A 19764-nucleotide genomic window follows, 5' to 3' on the forward strand; every position below is an offset into this window, starting at 1 on the left:
TTTAGTAACACAAAAAAATGTTACAAATAAATGGTAAGGAATTATTATAAATAATCCCAAAAACTTACTTTTTGGCTTAGTAGTTAAAATAAAAAAATCTTCATGATCATAAAACACTTGCATTTTTACACAGGCAATCAGTGCGTTTCAAAGAGTTTTGTGTTATCTATGGTACGAAAACTGGACAGGCTATGAGTTGCGGTTTTTTGTGCTTATTTGATAACTTCTTTATGGCGCTAACGGTTGCGGTTGCTAGCGCTGGTAATAATTTCAACTAATAAAACAATACAATTAATTGATTAACAGTAAAATTAAGGTTATCGCGCATTGCTGCATGCCTCGACGAGGACTTAACAAGTCCGATCGAAGCAATAGTTGTCATTTCCAAGCAGAGTGGCCTATAGATTTCTATAGATGTCAGTGGTTTTAGGCACAGAACTTTTTCTTTATTAAACTGTCAGCGTTATATGCTCTTTGCCAGCGACGTACAATGCATCTGTCATCTGGTCAAAACTGTCCAAAATGGCTGAGACAGAGACCGATAATAACAGTATTATTAGAACCGAAAGAAATAATAAGGGCCCAATTGAAAGCAATGGGCCCCGTCGAGTTACAATATATAAAACTGAAACTGGTTTCGGTTTTAACGTGCGCGGTCAAGTTTCGGAAGGTGGACAGCTGAGGTCTATCAATGGTGAATTATATGCACCCCTGCAGCATGTCAGCGCTGTCCTGGAGCAAGGAGCGGCTGAGCAGGCTGGTATCAGGAAAGGAGACAGGATATTAGAAGTGTGAGTACTTAAATTTAAGATTCCGTACATTTAAGCATAACATTAACTTATGGGTTAAGCATGTATAATGGATAACAATCACATATTTTATAACTAACTTGAATATTAAATTACTGTTTTTTGGATTGTATGAAAGTTTTATTATTTACATATTGTTTATTCGTAAAATATTTTATTTAACGAAAGTTTGCGCAAGAGTGTTATAACGGTTGTATAATGGCGTTGCAGCATATTCACAATATAAAGCTAAAATCACTAGGCTTCATCAAAGTAAATTTCAATTACACTCATTGCTATACCTAAGATAGTTCAAATGTTACTAAAGCAATTCTTTAATGTAGATTTCTTACACAAAATCTACAAAGGTGCTTGTGGCGGTTTTACTGATTTCAATTTCTTTATCACAATAAAGTTTCATACAAAAACATATGTCATATGTCTTAATTTTTATATAAAAAGCATCCCTTTCATCCTCCATTGAAGTTGAAAGATAGCCAATTTTTATTAATAGTTAGTAGCCCATGTCCTTTCTCAGGCTCTAGACTAACTGTGTACCAAATTTAATTTAAATCAGTTCGGTAGTTTTGGCTTGAAAGACAGACAGAGTTGCTTTTGCATTTATAATATTAGTAAGGATTACTAAGTCTATGCAGCCATCTTATATTATAAATCTGAAAGTTTAGATGGATGAATGGTATTTGTTGGAAAGTATCTCCGGAATGGATCAACAGATCTTGATGAAATTTGGAACAGATGTAGAACATAGTCTAGATGATGGACGACAGCTAGTATATTATATAGTTCTGAATTACGTTAATATGTTTTACTCTTCATAATATCCAATAAAATTTCAACAAATTTATAAACTTGTACATAAGTATTATACAAGGCAATCGGAGCAACTCGCATTATGTCAGGTTCTCTGAAGTCTGTCACAATACTACGATTTTTCAATACTAATGTAAAGTCCCGGGCAACATCTAGTATTACATAATTTTAATTAGTACACCCATTGGGCTAGCTAAAAAGGAAGAGTTAATAGAAAATAGAACTGTCTCATATCAGGTATCAGACATAAATAAAAAAAAAAGAATTATCTACTCTTAGGTCATAGTACTTCTCCAGTGGAAGTTAATGTTTTTGTTTTGTTTTAATAATCTTTTGGAACATATTAATTTATCTTAATTAGACATTTATAGCTCTATTATTGTTAATTATAATTAGTCTTATAAATAGATATTGTTTGTTGCGTCTAGAATTGTGAATATCTGAGGTCATCATATTAATCATTTTTATTACCAAAAAAATGTTGGGGGAAGATAAACTTTTATATATATATATCCTTTATGTATTTTATTATATCTAAGAACTATTTCACTGCATTTATGATAATGTGAATGTTTAGATGGATGGATGTTTGTTTGAAGGTATCTTCAGAATAGCTCAATGTATCTTGATGAAATTTAGCACAGATGTAGAACATAGTCTGGAAGAACACATAGGTTACTAAAGTTTTTATTTATGCTGCATAGACAGAGTCACAGTCGACAGCTAGTCAATTATATCCATTCGACTATTACAAAAGTTTGTTAATATCTTTGACTATGTTATGAAATAATACACTTGCTATTCCTTTCTCTATTTACTTAAATAATATGATATTTTATTTTAATTGCATTTTTATTTTTATTTACATTTCAACTATATGCATTTATCATGTACAGTTTTGCTGTAAATTGTATGGCTTCTTCTAAAGCCTTGAAATAAATCAATAAATAGATAGAGAGATATATTTAGACCTCCTTATAACATATAAATAAGAATGCACATATGTTTACATAGTATATGTTGCAAATGGCATTTACAATGATTGCTCATTTCTGTAACAGAAAACTTTGTTATTTTTCACTGCAAAGTTTTGCTATTTTTCTATCCTTTTTATTAATTCTGAAGAAACAGATGACTATATGTTTTATACTCTTAATTCAGTGTGTTGGTGGCACAGTTGTTAAGCGCTTGACGCGACAGGTTCGATCCCTACCATGTACCTATGTATTTTTCAAATTACATACATATGTAAATTCGTGAATGTATGAAAAAATCGTGATGCAACCTGCAAATATTGGTGAAGAAAATTAAAGATATCTTTGAAGTCATCCCACCCGCTCTGGGCCAGTACAATTGACTATGGCCTAGTCACCCCTAAATTAGATAGGTTCAAAGTCCGTTGGTTTCCGAGACCAAAATCTGTGTATAAAACCTATCCCTGTCATTATCTTTGACAAAATAGAGATGACAATGTTTTAAACGGATATTTCGGGCTCAGAAACCCACGGTGTATGAAGTTTTACATTGTGTTGAAACATAATCCATTTTCCGTGACTACTGAAATCACCCTATTCCTTACAACCCTTTCCAGTTATAAAAATTTTAATGATTACTACGCAACATTAATTTTACTACCAAACTTTATTTGTCAAGGTTACATATTGTTAGATTGCTGACAATAAAATGGTTCCATCTCACAATACTAATATCTCAGTTGCGACTTAGGGTGCTTCAAGAAAAGCGTACACATCCCATAAAGGCCGGCAACGCATCGATTCCTCTGGCGTTGCGAATATCCATGGGCGTCGGATTTAATAATTTAAGGCTGTTCATTGCTCGTTTGCCCTCCTCTCCTCTTCTTCTATAAAAAAAAACTTTTTGCCACGTTAATTAATATTTTATGTTAAAAATAATTTTGATAGTATAAAATGGCAAATGGGCAAGCAGCCATCTTCATTCGTTAAAATAGCGAAGTGTCTGCTATTTAATTTTTAACTAATTATGACTTTATAAGCTTTTCTCTATACAAAACTGTCAAAATCAGAATGAAAAGTAATTCAAAATCTTGTAATATGTAAAATAGCACAAAAAAATCTGCTACAAATATTGACATCCCTAAGACGATGTGCACTCGAGGACCCTTGCCCTAATTACGTTAAGTACATGCTAATTGCATGTGTAATTAGACGACGTATTGAATACACTGGCCTATATCATATTTTATCTAAATGTATAATTATGAATACTAGCGTTAATGTCACCGTATTAGATACTAAATTAATATCTAACTTCAAAAACAGTGAGAGTCACAATTCCTCTTTTTTTACATTTCTAAAACTGTATCAGCATAAAATATTAGCAAGCAGTATTTGAAAAAAAGATAACAAGTAATTTTCCCGAGCAATTCTCCCTTTTTTTTTTATTATGTTTCTAGATTCCAGCCCTGGATTGTAGTAATTGCCTATTAAAGAATGTACACAGGATGTCTTGAACAATAACATATCTTTTCAATCAACATCATAATGTAACCACAATTTCACGCAAAACACGCAGAGTTACGGAAAAGATAGTTTACTATGTGTTACAGTACAGCCATTTCCTTCTTTTTCATAGTATTGATACGATCTAGATTACAGAAAAGACTCTTGACAAGCAAAGTGTGTAAAAATCTGATCTCGAAATCTTTCGTTGCATTATTACAATAGAAAAGTATCACATAACTGGTCTGACAACTTCCCCTAGTTGTACTTCGTTTCACTACCCACACTAATAGTCACTTCATTGTTACTATACTCGCTAAATGTTAATTATACTATCTCTTGGGTAATGGAGTCAACAGAAAACAAGCGCTAAGGGAAGGTTTAATCCGTCCCTACATTTCACTTTGGCTGGCCTACCTTTATCTATTTTTGGTTCAATGTGTGTATTTTTAAATATTAAACACGAATGATTTTGTTAAAATTATATATAACATAGTATAATTTATAAATAAAGTTAGACTTGAATTCTACTGTACAAACATAATCTAGATAGTAACGTGTTTAGTTTACTAAGGCTATTGCCGTGTAATCCTCTCTATCTGCAATAGGGTCAACGGTAATTTAAAAGCCAATAAACCGTCCTCTCGTTTACGGAGCTGTGTACTCTTATCTTAAACATAAACACAATTAGTAGTGCAATTCTTATTGCCTTTATTGTTTTGCTATAGTTTATTCCGCCAAGTTAATGACAACATTAAATAAATAAACTATAACACACAATTGTTTGTGTCTGTTAAGATAGTATGCATGTAATTCAGTAAACTGATCATCGAATATTCCTTTTAAGTATGCGCAAGTTTGTCATTTGCACGGGCGGTTTTATAACGCAGCGTTTAAACTCAGCGTTCACGGCTCTCAAGCGATGAAAGCCTTAAAATGACTATTGTACCTTTCGCTCAATGCTCAAAATGCAACACTGCTCAATACAAAAGCGTTGGCGTTTTAAAAGCGCTGCTGTATGAACAGATATATGGAAATTTATATACTAATATGTCACTAAACGAAATAAGTAAGTATCCAAACCCAATTAGGAGTACAAATCGAAGTATTCGACGAAAAGGGTTACTTAAAAGATATATTACGAGATATATTTTTTTCGTTAGATGTATTCAAAAACATTAACGCGAGTGAAGCGTCTTTATTAATGGCGCAGTAAATTATTTCAATGTTTATCATGTTTAAATAATTAAAAGCACTCATCTTTAATTAGCTCTACGTCTCACTCAAACTCTCAACTTCTTAACAATCGCGTAACGATCGGTGTAACTCGTACGTTATTTTTTTTTTTAAATTCCTCTCAGAAATCTGCTCGCCTTAGTGAACAAATGTTGTTACTTCTCAGAATACATTGTGAATTGAATTTAAATCCCATTTTAATCTTTAAAAAAAGTGTAATTGGATATATGTATGTGTGCAGCAAATAGTTTAGTACTTGGTCAATTGAATTTGGTCTTAGTTTCTTTAGTGAGGTTGTCAATGTTTAGTGCATGTGTACTCGTTAGTTGCCGACATGCTGCAGCGTGGAGTGTCCGGACAGTTCCATTACTGCTTCTACTATTGCCCTAGCACCGGTTTCGAGATATACGATGTGGAGACGCCCAAGAGTATATCAGATACTGGGTAAATAATGCAATTAGAATTTATAAAATAAGTGAATGTAATTAAAGATTTAACGGAATGAAAGTAGATTTTTTTAAAACTCTGTCTATGTCCTTATTTTTTTTAAAGAACATAGAACAATGCAAAACCGGCTGCTTGGAGTTTTGACCTATTTTTCTTTTAAGGTACAATATAAGGGCTATTCTTAAATTCTTTGTTTTCAGTTTTGAGAGATTTCAACCATCGTTTCAACTAGTTAATAATAGTTGAATAGTTTGATATATCAGTACATTTTTTAATGTATTTTATTGAATCTAAATAATAGTCTAATGTTACTAAATGTGTAGAATATTCCCGTATAGTTCCCGGGATATACTGGTATATAGCAATTAGATGGCCTTCGGTCGAGGCGTCCGTCCGTTGCGCAGTTAACATCCTAAAGCCGGGTTTCCACTGTAGTCAATCTCGATAGCTGGTTCTATCAGCAGTCAAAATACCTACAAGCTTGTAAAACATTTACTGTTTTCGAAACTGCTAGTGTTTAAAAAAAAAATCAATACTTACCATACTCTACCACACTTTCTTTTTACATGATGTGTCACAGTATTCATAAATAATTTAAGTTTTTATTATGTTATCTTTTTAGCGTAGTTTCAGTGGTAACGCACCTTAAGCCGGAACGGACACATTTATTGCTCGATCGATTACGCGAACATCTGTACTAAAACAGGATCTATATGTCTGATCTGATCTCTGGTATCTTCTATTTTTAGTAACTCATAAACGTGCTCATAAATCACTAATACTAATATTCCATTTGCCTTTTCCAGTTTGTAAAACGGCTTTTTTTTATAATAATACTAGCGACCCGCCCCGGCTTCGCACGGGTGCAATGCAAAATATACCTACTACAGAATAAATGCACAATTTATTTAAGGTACTTAAATGGATAAGGATTAATGCTGTATTGTTTAAAATCACTTCGTAAAAGAATAAAAATGGTTATGCTGGGTTATCCCTAAGAGATAGACATATACCATCGCGGACTTTTTTGTTGAACTTTTTAAGGTGAACAATACTGTAGTACATTATTTTGGTCTATCTCGTAGGGTTCAGCCAGCGTTTGCAATATAAGCGCAAAAAAACGTGCTTATTTACGACATCACATTAGAAAACTTTAAATTTATCAGTGTTTCTCTACTATATTATGCATTTATTATACATACAAACCTTCCTTAAGAATCACTCTATCTATTAAAAAAAACCGCGTCAAAATCCGTTGCGTAGTTTTAAAGATCTAAGCATACATACGGACATACAGCGAAAGCGACTTTGTTTTATACTATGTATTGATTTACTTTTTCCTTCGACTCTGCACGGAATAAAAAAAACTTAATTAGTAGCTAAAGTATTCTTTCAGAGGGTGTTCTATATCTATGCCAAATTTCAGATCCGTTGAGTCGTTCTGAAAATATCAAGTAACGAACATACATCCATACGCATCCATAAGTCAGATTATGTTACTCAAAAACAATGTAGCATTTCAATGATAAAAGAATTATTAAACAGTATTTATTTACTTTAAGCGTTATAAACATACTAATCTGTTTTGTTTATTATTATTATACATATCACATCTGTAACTACAAACGTAAAAAGTAAAATTTATAAGGACTATTGCAAGGACTTGAAATGTCTTTGTATTTAATGGTATTTGCAGTTAAGGAATTAAATTTGTTTCCCGATAAGGATCGAATATCAAACAGCAAGTCACTATAAATGTTATCATTTATTACGTATATTATGAGAAGATTTTGACCTGATTGCATTGTGAACAATTGTTATGCACCTAAATGGGTAGGAAATATATGTCTTTGACTGTACTATATTTCGAATGAGGGACATTTACAAGCGGCCGGTTCGAATTCGTTACAACAATTGTTATATGCAAACCGCATCAACGTAATCCATTACAGTTTATCGCTCTCCGATATCAACTGCTATATTACCCGTTTCCTATGCTTTATGTTATGTTTTGTGTTGCGAATTTTATGTTTCTGAGTCACCGAAAGAGACACTGTCATACACAGAGTCGTGGCAAATGCATTCCCTTAGTGAAGATTTTCCGTACTAAATAAACGAAGGTAACTACTACCTCTTATTATGGCAGTATATCGATAAATTGACAACACAATCTATATTTAAAGTGTAAAATCACTATCCATCTCTATACATAATGTTAATTTGTTTATTGTGTTATTCCAGCTCGTTTCGAGTGTAGGTGGCTCAGTTGTTAAGCACTTGACTTGCAATTTGCAGATGCTGGGTTCGAATCCCACCATGTTTCAATCTGTTTTTCGATTTACATATGTAAATTTATCCTAACTCGGGGTAGGTTCCGAGCCCCTTAGTGGGGACGTACAGTGAGCTGGGAATTAATGAATGATGATGTTATTCCAGCAATGGCGTGAACGTGGAAGGCGCTACTCACAAGCAAGTGGTGGACCTAATCAAATCCGGTGGCGACTGCCTCTCTCTCACTGTTATATCTGTAACTCAGAAGGTAATTATTTTATACACTAGCACCAAATTTTCTAAGGCAGTTTCCACTATATTTCATAATATTAAAAGGCTCATAATTAGTATACTACTAACAAAAATTCAATGTTATTTACAATGAAATATTTAAAATTAGACAGTAGTTAGCGCTGTAAAAGTGACCAAGTCACGTGACAAGAGTTACACTTGTTACCAAACCACTGCACGTGCTTAGACAATTAGTCGTAAAGTATTTCAGCGCCAAAAATTATGCATAACACTTGGCAACTCTTAACATTTTACATATCTTTATGCAAAATAACGTATTTTTAGAATTCAATCGCATCATAGACTTCTTGATTTTTTTTTACTATTTGTCCTCATTCTTTCTATCTCTCTCATACGCCCTCGAACACCAAATACTTTGGTCCCTTTCAGGAGGCGGAACGTCTAGAGCCGGGTGACGAGTCCGCTCCCGTAGGTGTGATCGGGGGCGCGACCAACTCGCGCGCGGCTGTCTACCAGAAGTATGATTACACAGACAAGCGCTCCCTGCCGGTGTCCATCCCGGACTACCGCGTGGTGATGGAGCGCAACACGGGCAGGTCCTTCGTGGCCTTCAACGTGCACATGGCGGGCCGCCATCTCTGCAGCAGGCGGTACCGGGAGTTCGCGGCCCTCCACCATCAACTCAGGAAGGAGTTCCTGGGTAAGATTGTAGATGTAGACCAGTCTTGTCTTGTTCCTTAGTGAGAATCTTGTATGAGTAATCCACACTAATCTGAAAATACAGGTTTCAACTTCCCGAAGCTGCCGGGCAAGTGGCCATTCACACTGAGCGAGCAGCAGTTAGACGCGAGAAGACGGGGCCTGGAACAGTATCTGGAGAAGGTAAGTTGACAGGGTACTCGATCAACTAAGTCTATAGCCTTTGTTCTAGGGAAGGGAACGTCGAGCTGGTGTATTGTGGGTGGGGCAGGAGTTCCTGACGGGGTGAGGTCGTGTGCAGGTGTGCGCGGTGCGGGTGATCGCGGAGAGCGAGTGGGTGCAGGAGTTCCTGACGGAGTGAGGTTGTGTGCAGGTGTGCGCGGTGCGGGTGATCGCGGAGAGCGAGTGGGTGCAGGAGTTCCTGACGGAGTGAGGTTGTGTGCAGGTGTGCGCGGTGCGGGTGATCGCGGAGAGCGAGTGGGTGCAGGAGTTCCTGACGGAGTGAGGTTGTGTGCAGGTGTGCGCGGTGCGGGTGATCGCGGAGAGCGAGTGGGTGCAGGAGTTCCTGACGGAGTGAGGTTGTGTGCAGGTGTGCGCGGTGCGGGTGATCGCGGAGAGCGAGTGGGTGCAGGAGTTCCTGACGGGGTGAGATCGTGTGCAGGTGTGCGCGGTGCGGGTGATCGCGGAGAGCGAGTGGGTGCAGGAGTTCCTGACGGAGTGAGGTTGTGTGCAGGTGTGCGCGGTGCGGGTGATCGCGGAGAGCGAGTGGGTGCAGGAGTTCCTGACGGAGTGAGGTTGTGTGCAGGTGTGCGCGGTGCGGGTGATCGCGGAGAGCGAGTGGGTGCAGGAGTTCCTGACGGAGTGAGGTTGTGTGCAGGTGTGCGCGGTGCGGGTGATCGCGGAGAGCGAGTGGGTGCAGGAGTTCCTGACGGAGTGAGGTTGTGTGCAGGTGTGCGCGGTGCGGGTGATCGCGGAGAGCGAGTGGGTGCAGGAGTTCCTGACGGAGTGAGGTTGTGTGCAGGTGTGCGCGGTGCGGGTGATCGCGGAGAGCGAGTGGGTGCAGGAGTTCCTGACGGGGTGAGAACGTGTGCAGGTGTGCGCGGTGCGGGTGATCGCGGAGAGCGAGTGGGTGCAGGAGTTCCTGACGGAGGGCGAGGAGTCGTGCGCGTCGCCGGTGGAGCTGAAGGTGCTGCTGCCGGACCGCAGCGTGGTGGCGGTGTCGGTGGCGCGCTCCGCCAACGCCGACCACGTCTACCGCGCAGTCTGCGACAAGATCGCGCTCGACAACCAGCTCCGACCATACTTCTATCTCTTCGAAATCGTCGAATACAACTTCGGTGAGTGCGTGTTCAAACGGGAAAGTCGTAATGTGTGTCAGCAATATTAACGCGTGGTGTCGCGCGATGCAGAGCGCAAGTTGCAGGGCAACGAGTGTCCGCACTCGCTGTACGTACAGAACTACTCTACGGCGTCGGCGAGCTGCGTGTGCGTGCGCAAGTGGCTGTTCTGTCCGCGTCGCGACGCCGCGCTCGTGCGCGCGCACCCCGCCGCCGCCGCATTCCTCTTCTGGCAGGTAACGTCGCCCGCGGCCGCATGTCGGGGGAGGTGACAAGGGGGGATACTACAAGGTGTTGTGCGCGTGCAGGCGGTGGAGGACGTGAACCGCGGCGTGATCTCTGCGGGCAACAGGCTGTACCAGCTGAAGGCGCTGCAGGAGGTGCGGCGCGCGGGGGACTACCTGGCGCTGGCGCGCACTCTGCCCGGCTACGGCGACGTCGTGTTCCCGCCCGCCACCACAGACTGCCGCGCCACGCCAGCACTCGTCCTCGCCATCGGTATTATTACGAACACTATGTATTTATTGGATTCGTATCCATTTGTGTACGACCGCTGATGATCCATCATCAGGTTGGAGCGGACTGAAGCTGTCGGCGTGGAGCGAGGGCTCGGAGGGTGCGGGCCAGGGTGCAGGGCAGGGGACGGGACAGACGGAGGTGGTGCAGGTGTCGTGGCGGGAGGTGCGCGAGTGGCGAGCTGACGACGCCGCGGCCGCCGCGCGCATCAGCTACCGCCGCCCCGGCAGCGAGCACACCACCGCCATCGCGCTCTACACGCCATATGTAACTATATCTGTTATTGTATTCTTCTGAAGCAATGCTTTTGTAACCCGACCCGGGTAATGTCGTTAAACTGCGTCCAGACCGCCGGAGGACGGGCAGCAGCGTCCCTTACAAAAACGGTGGAGAAGCACTGCGATCGCCAACCCGCCTGCCAAGCGTGGCGATTATGGCAAATTCCCCCCATATGATGGCCACAAATGAAATACGGCCCCCAGTACCCGGCGGCGCCGCCGTTCCTGGTTACGGTAGCGGCCAGGGTGACGGCGGTGCAGGGGGTGCTAAGAATCCCCGGTTCGGATACGGCTACCACACACGACGACCTTTGGCCCTGGCAACACTGAACACGCGCACACTGCGGACGGACGAGAGGATCGCGGAACTCGAAGAAGAATTAAACAAGTTACGTTGGGACATTATAGGTTTATCCGAAGTCCGAAGAGAGGGGGAGGACACGATAATCCTCAAGTCCGGCAACTTGTTTTTCTTCCGGGAAGGCGACCAACAGTCTCAAGGTGGTGTCGGGTTTATCGTCCACAAGTCCCTCGTGAACAATGTGGTGAAGATCGTGAGTGTGTCGACCAGGGTGGCGTACCTTATACTCAGAATATCCAAACGGTATTCGCTGAAGGTCATACAGGTCTACGCACCGACTTCGACACACTCCGACGAAGAGGTTGAAACTATGTATGAGGACATCTCACAAGCCATACATAGTTCCGAAACCTACTACACCGTTGTCATGGGGGACTTCAACGCAAAATTGGGCAAACGAGACGGAGACGAGCTGCTGGTAGGCAAGTTTGGATATGGACAGCGGAACCACCGGGGCCACTTGCTGGCCGGCTTCATGGAGAAGGAGGGACTCTACATGATGAACTCCTTCTTCAGGAAGCAAGTGCAGCGGAAGTGGACCTGGATGAGTCCAGACGGTGTTACCAAGAATGAGATTGACTTCATCATGTCGACAAAGAAGCAAATATTCAATGATGTCTCAGTGATCAACGCGGTTAAACCTGGGAGCGATCACCGAATAGTCCGAGGCACATTGAATATCGATGTCAAGCTCGAACGAAGTCGACTGATGGGGTCTACGCTCCGACCAGCGCCCGTCCATATTCACAATGCCGAAAACTTTCAGCTCGAACTCCGTAACCAATTTGACTGCCTGGGGAGTAGCGTGGACGATCTGAATGACGGGTTCGTGCAGGCTCTGCACACGGTGGGTTCTAAGTACTTCAAGACCCACCGTAGAAGCGCGTCCAAGAAACTCTCAGACCATACTCTTGGGCTCATGAAGGAAAAGCGTGACATGACACTGCGCTCTTCAGACGATGCGGAACGGTATCGGCTGCTAAATAGACAGATCTCGACTAGCATAAAGCGCGACATACGCCGATTTAACACCAATCGTGTTAAATTGGCTATCGAGCGAAATCAGGGCTCCAAAGTGTTTTTCCGAGATCTGTCTATTGGGCAAAGTCAGCTGGCGACGCTGAAAACTGAGGAGGGCAGGGTTGTGTCCTCCAGACCTGAGCTCTTGAGTGAGGTTGAGAGGTTCTATGGGCAGCTATACGCTACGCAAAAACCCGTCACAAATCTGGCGGAAGATCCTAGAGCCAGATTGACCCGACACTTCACCGAAGACATCCCCGACGTCAGTCTCGACGAGATTAGTGTGGCCCTCCAACAACTTAAGAACAACAAGGCGCCGGGGGATGACGGAGTTACAACAGAGTTATTGAGGGCAGCTGGAGAACCGGCACTCAGGGTTCTTCAAAAGCTCTTTAATTCCGTCATTCTCGAGGGACATACGCCAAAGGCATGGAGCAGAAGTGTGGTGGTACTGTTCTTCAAAAAGGGCGATAAAGCCCTTCTGAAGAACTACAGGCCCATCTCACTTCTGAGCCATGTCTATAAGTTGTTCTCGAGGGTCATCACGAACCGTCTCGCTCGCAGATTCGACGACTTCCAGCCTCCCGAACAAGCCGGTTTCCGTAAAGGCTTTAGTACCGTAGACCACATACATACGCTGCGGCAGGTGATACAGAAGACCGAAGAGTACAACCTGCCATTATGCTTGGCGTTTGTGGACTACGAGAAAGCCTTCGATTCGGTCGAGACCTGGGCGGTACTGCAGTCTCTCCAGAGGTGCCAAATCGACTACCGGTACATCGAAGCGCTACGGTGCTTGTACGAAAACGCCACTATGTCAGTCCGAGTACAGGGTCAGGACACGAAACCGATTCAACTGCAGCGCGGTGTAAGACAGGGTGACGTCATTTCCCCGAAACTCTTCACCGCGGCGTTGGAAGACGTTTTCAAGGTCCTCGACTGGAAAGGACTAGGCATCAACATCAACGGCGAGTACATCACGCACTTGCGCTTTGCTGATGACATTGTAGTCATGGCTGAGACCATGGAGGGACTCTGTACAATGCTCGATGACCTCAATACAGCCTCCGAACGAGTGGGTCTGAAAATGAACATGGATAAGACGAAGATCATGTCGAATATCCATGTTCCACCCACTCCAATAACCATCGGAGGCCATACCCTCGAAGTTGTCGACGAGTATGTTTACCTAGGACAAACTGTCCAGTTAGGTAGGTCCAACTTCGAGAAGGAGGTCAATCGCCGAATCCGACTTGGATGGGCAGCGTTCGGGAAGCTACGGGGTATCCTCTCGTCCCAAGACTTACCGCAGTGTCTCAAGACGAAAGTCTACGACCAGTGTGTGTTGCCAGTGTTGACCTATGGAACTGAGACGTGGCCCCTCACTGCGGGCAACATTAGGCGGCTCAAAGTCACAGAAAGGGCAATGGAGAGGGCAATGCTCGGAATCTCTCTGCGTGATCGCATCAGAAATGATGTGATCCGCAGCAGAACCAAAGTAACCGACATTGCCCAAAGAATTGTAAACCTTAAGTGGCGATGGGCCGGCCATATTGCCCGCAGAACGGACGGCCGATGGGGCCGCAAAGTGCTGGAATGGCGGCCACGTACAGGTCGACGCAGCGTGGGCAGGCCTCCCGCAAGATGGACCGATGATCTGGTCAAGGTTGCGGGAGTATCCTGGATGCGGGTTGCACAGGACCGATCATCGTGGCGATCTTTGGGGGAGGCCTATGCCCAGCAGTGGGCGTTACGAGGCTGAATGGATGGATGGATGGAATGCTTTTGTGACGTTATAACTCTTTAATGATTGCTCCTGTCCCATTAATAATAAACGTATAACTTTTCAATTTAATTCCTCCATCTATATATCCATAGTAATTGATTACATGTCAATTGAAACAATTGTTTTAACGTTTTCAGTATCAGTTCTTGTGCAACTGTATGGACAGAATAGCGGAGGAGGCGAGTTGGAGCGACACCGGGGAGTAGAGCTGCTGACGTCAGCACTATGGTATTACAGCGCGCGCCGACATTGTACTGCCGCGACACAAGATGGCCGACACAGACGACATTCCGCTGATACGTCGTCATTAATCTGACGTGTCACAAGATGACCGACAGCGGTGTCGTAACACTAAACTTACACTGATGCGTAACAATATGGTAGATACTAACGCTATTCTACTAAATTGTGACAAGATGGCCGACATACTATTGAAAGCGATGTGTAGTGAATGTAAAATGGCGGCGCGCGTTGCTATAATTACTCGTTATTATTACTAGTTAATATTCGTTTAAATGTAATAATTTATATGAAGATTTGAATGTTTGTTTGTCCGGCGCGCGGTGGACACACTGTGATAGGAACTATTGCTTTCAGTTCGTTGTCTGTACTTATATATATATATACATACGAATTGTTTAATATTTTAAATAATTCAACATATTTTACATAAAGAAAGGGCACGATGTTGTTATTTTCTTTAATTTTACACAAGAATCTCCAGTCTATGTTTTACTATAGTGGGTATTCATTAAATAATCCACTTAAGGTACATTTCAATGCAAAAATGACGTAACACCATCGTGCCCAGTGGAAATTTACTTAACTCTATTTAATTAAGTGTCATGTCGTAGGATATTCTAAGTCTACTAAAATATATTTAAGAAATATTACATTTTTAACTGGTAAGTTTTATTTATGGTTAATAAGACGTTATGGCAACACTAATCTTATTAAAAAATAATAGAATAAAAGCGCTAATTTTTTTTATTAACGTATAAACAATGCATTATATAAATAGTAGTTTTATTTTAATTAGATTTTTATTTGAAGTAGAGCGAAATTTAATTATTTAATGCAAACATTAATGTCGATTATCATTTATATTTAAGGCGCGCTTTTTGAACGTATGTCAAATTGACATCTGTCAGTTCAGTGTTGCCTGAATATTTGTTGTTTGAATATACAGTTATTTTTTTTATATTGATATTAATAACACAGTTTTCGTTACAATTTTTTCTTTTTGTATATGTTTGGAAAATGCGCCTTTTTAAGTGATGTATTATAATTATTAGTAATAAAAATAGATAAAATTTAATTAACATCTAAAAATAATACCGCCTTTTTAATCTTAAACCTTTTTTTAAATACAGTCAAAATCTGTTATAACGACATCGAAGGGACTACTCATATTGAGTCGTAAAAACCGATAGTTGTAACAACCGGTGACAGGTATTAATAGGAAAGATATGTAATAACATTCAGCCAGGACCTTTGATTTTGGTCAATTTAACCGGTATGTTGTTCTAAACGATGTCGTCATAAACGGTTTTGACTGTATAATACGAAAATAACTCTTTGAATCATTGAAAATATCATTTAAACGTAATTTGTAAGAATTTTACGTTTATATTTAAAAAAAAACTTTAAAAATGTATTTAAAACGATACGGTATTGAAAATCTTAAATCAATTTAATACTTAAGTAAAAATTAAGTTACCGGTTTTTTTTTCTGAAACTAGATACGAAATTATTAACAATTATAATCCACATGAAAAAAAAAAAGATTTTTTAATAACTTAATTCAGGATATATACAGGCTAATAAATAACCAGTTATTGCTTTACTTTTTTAAAACCAGTGATATAATAGTAAGACCAGAGACGAAATTAATACTTTTTAATAAACACTAGCAGTTGTCCGCGTTTTTGTCTGCGCGGAATTATAGATAAAATTAGTAATACATATAGTCCATGTCATCTGGGGATAGTGTAGCTTCACAACAGTGAAACAATATTTCAAATCAGTTCAGTTATTTTAGATCTTATTATTACAAACAAACAATCAGATTTTTTCTCTTTATAGATAAAAAATTAAAAGAAAAAAACTCTAGATTTGCCTAAAACTTCATAATTTTGACTTTAAAAATACATAGCCCTGAAATAAGCTTGTTAAATGAAGCATTAAAAATACTTATTGTGGATTTCTGAAACCGAAATCCTCTTTTAAAACATATTTCTGTTTTGTCAAATATAATGACAGATATTATATGTTTCATGCGTTTTTGTTCTCAGAAACCAACTGTTGGTACGAAAATACCTAGATTTGTTATCTAAATTTTTACCTTGTAAAATAACCTTTTGATGGTTTTTTTTTAAATCTCTTGTCTAGTTCACCTGGTCTTAAATTCATCTCTGATATCTAAGTATAGATTATAGAAGTAGATGATTTATGTAACATGACAGTTCAACATCATTGCCATAGACAAAATAAAGTTTAGTATATCTGTTATTAATATAATCTGTCCTCAATGTACTGGCAACACAGTTGTCAGTGACGACAATTAAATTGTTTAGTCATACAAAGATATCTGGTCCCCTGACAGCCTCTCTGTCTCTCATTTATTGTGTTACAAAATATATAAAAAATTAATAAAGAAAAGGAAATACCATAAAAAATACTGCAGCTGTCTTAATACAGTACAATTTTGTGACATTTTTTATATGACATGAGGGCCCTACTGAGCCGTCATAGTTAACTTTAAGTTAAAGTTAAACTTATAGTGTCTAGGCTTACAGGTTCAGATATCCTTGGTCTAGACATACACAAATATCTGACGCTATTATAAGTCAAATTAAATTGTTACAGCTCACTAGAGTCCTTTTGTCGATGTCAAAAAAGTCATATAAGGATGTCATCGTGTCACCGGGTCATATCACTTCGTCGTAGTATACATATAGTTATATTGATATAGACATAGTTGTATAAACATATCTCGTTATTATATTGCATAGTTATTGTTTTAATGCATTTTATACTTTATTGCATTCTAATAAGGTTGAAATTTTGAATGGCTTTTGAATGAGATTGATGTATGTTTGTTAACGTGAAATTTCACTGTTGATTTCTTTTTTAAAACATTGTTGTCTCTTTCTTTTTTGATGAGAAAGAGAAGGATGGCAATGTATTTTACACATACAAGTTTTTCGACAGTGGGAACTCATTGATGAATACAGATCACATGTTGAAGGAAAACATTTGTACCTATTGGAGTTCATTCATTTTTTTCTTCTGTTTTTGTTGTTTTTTTTTTTTTTTGAAAATTTTGAGCACCCTATATAAGAGATATTAAATGAATTGAAATTTAAAATTGAAAATATTTATCACATTTAACTTTAGATGAGCTTTAATTATGTCCATTTATTATAACTGTCACATGATCATTTTTAAAACTTGAGGATCGTAGGAGAAAAAACCGATAAAAAACATTGCTTTTTTTTTTCTTTTTGAAAAGTATAAAAATATGACCAAGTTTAGGAGTCATAAGCAATTGTGATGGTTACGGTTCACAAAATGTGATTTTTCGGTTTTTGTTTTTACGTTCCTAACTTCATATCTAAAAGCTGCTCCGAAAATTGTTACAAAGTTAAAAAATACGTCATTCTTTTGTGTCTTTATTAACTTTTTTAAAACATACAGGAGGTTCCTAATTACAAATACGAGCAAACCCAAATAATAAGTATTTTGGGGACATCCTGTAATTGTGCATTAGTGTGGTTGAAATCTTTGAGATCGTATGAAAAAGTAATTAAATTCTTCATATAAAACAAAATGCAATAATTATTACGAAATAATATCGATAAAATTAAAAAAAAACACAGATGAGCTCAAATTACTCAAGATAGAATATTAATTTCAGCCGTGAACCATCCTGTATCATTTTTATTTAAATATTTTATCGTAAAAGCATCTCTCTATATATTTACATGTATGTTATGTATGTATGGACGTATGTATATGACATGTATTGTGTGACAGTATTATTATAATTTTTAGGTATATATTATTATATTTATTATTGGTGCCATATTGCATCGTAGTATAGGAGTTTTAAAATTAAAACAATCATTTCATAGTTTTTTTTTTTTATCTTAAAATTAAAGGCGAAAAGTTTATTTGGTTTACGTGATTTTTTTTTACATATTTTTTTATACTCTTGTGATTTTTCATTGAATTTTTTTTACACATATTTTATTTATTCCAAGGTTAAAAATATTACGAATGTTTCACTTTTTTTACTTTTTTAACCATTTTCATAAAAATAAACTATACTAATGAGACTTCATTCTGTATATTAAAACAGTTTAATAAATGTCCTCCACTATAAACGGACAGTAATTTTTTTAACATCTGGATTTGGTATTTGGAATTTATATAGAACAGGGGTGGTCAACTTAATCACACCAGAGATCTTATATATATACTCACGAACTAACTAACTTAGAGCTCACGAAATAACTTACAGCTATCTACCAATTACAAACTGGTTGTTATTTATTAAAAGAGAAATCATACTTATTCTTAGGAAATATATATTTTTATGTTAGTATGAGCATTACATCTGAGCAATTTCCGCTATATTTTTTACGTATTAATATTTTTTTCCTTGCTATGATCATCTGGAATGATAATTGCCATCGAACAGTTGGTCACCTCTCTCTAGAGAGATGGGAAGAGATTCGTTCACAAAACATTTAGACTTTAATTTCGTATTCTTTCGTACATAATCGAATAAATTTCGCCTCTAATTAATTAAAAAAAGTGCAATAAAAATTATGTTTCAATAACAAATAGTTGTTTAAATAAATTTATTGATAGCAACTTTTATTTCTTATTGTTTTTTTTTTTTGTATTTCGTTTTATTTTGATGCGTGTATCGGAACGTTTTTAGTTTTTAAGTGACGTTTTTTTCTGTTACTGTCAAATATTTGTACAATTTATTTATAGATTTATGTTAAAAGTTTAAGTTCTATTTTATGGCAAAACATAAAGCAAAAGACTTTTTTTTTTTGATAATATCGCTTTGTCGTGTCATAATTTTTTAGCAACTGTAAGAAAATCTGTTATTTAAAAAAAATAAGTTAACATAGATTAAGTATACAATTCCTATGACCACAGAGCAATAAAATAAGTGGAAATTTTTATCAATAGATTTGTAATAAATGTCACAGTATACGTAACTACAGATGTTACAATTTTTTATGTTTTTTTTTTCTTCAATCTTAATAAAAATCTGTTACTAGCATATAAAATGTAGGTACTTTAATATTTTTTAATATATTATAAGTTATTAATCATTAGCTTTTAAAGTTATTTTAAATACATATATACATATACATCTGTAGTTTTGTATACTGTGACGAAATGGTTAATATAACTTACATTCCTGTTTTAACGTTTAA

The 19764-nt window shown here is 38.3% G+C and overlaps 1 protein-coding gene across 1 annotated transcript; it reads left to right on the forward strand.

The window, feature by feature from the left end:
- The first annotated feature begins 504 nt into the window (after window positions 1-504).
- Window positions 505-15262, forward strand: LOC106721151 (sorting nexin-27). Its single transcript, XM_045682749.1, has 9 exons — window positions 505-791; window positions 8219-8321; window positions 8735-9005; window positions 9090-9187; window positions 10098-10341; window positions 10414-10577; window positions 10650-10839; window positions 10913-11124; window positions 14440-15262. Exons 1-9 carry the CDS (start codon window positions 523-525, stop codon window positions 14506-14508), a joined length of 1620 nt encoding a protein of 539 aa, XP_045538705.1. The 5' UTR covers window positions 505-522; the 3' UTR covers window positions 14509-15262.
- The last annotated feature ends 4502 nt before the right edge of the window (window positions 15263-19764 follow it).

The sequence above is a fragment of the Papilio machaon genome, chromosome 20, assembly GCF_912999745.1.
Source record: "Papilio machaon chromosome 20, ilPapMach1.1, whole genome shotgun sequence".
Classification (NCBI taxonomy): domain Eukaryota; kingdom Metazoa; phylum Arthropoda; class Insecta; order Lepidoptera; family Papilionidae; genus Papilio; species Papilio machaon.

What these genes read in the sequence shown, in the direction of transcription:
- LOC106721151 (XM_045682749.1), top strand. Translation starts at nt 523, where the DNA reads ATGGCTGAGACAGAGACCGATAATAACAGTATTATTAGAACCGAAAGA. An exon ending in ACTCAGGAAGGAGTTCCTGG is followed by an intron (nt 9,006 to 9,089) that starts GTAAGATTGTAG and finishes CTGAAAATACAG; the next exon opens with GTTTCAACTTCCCGAAGCTG. An exon ending in CCGCATTCCTCTTCTGGCAG is followed by an intron (nt 10,578 to 10,649) that starts GTAACGTCGCCC and finishes GTGCGCGTGCAG; the next exon opens with GCGGTGGAGGACGTGAACCG.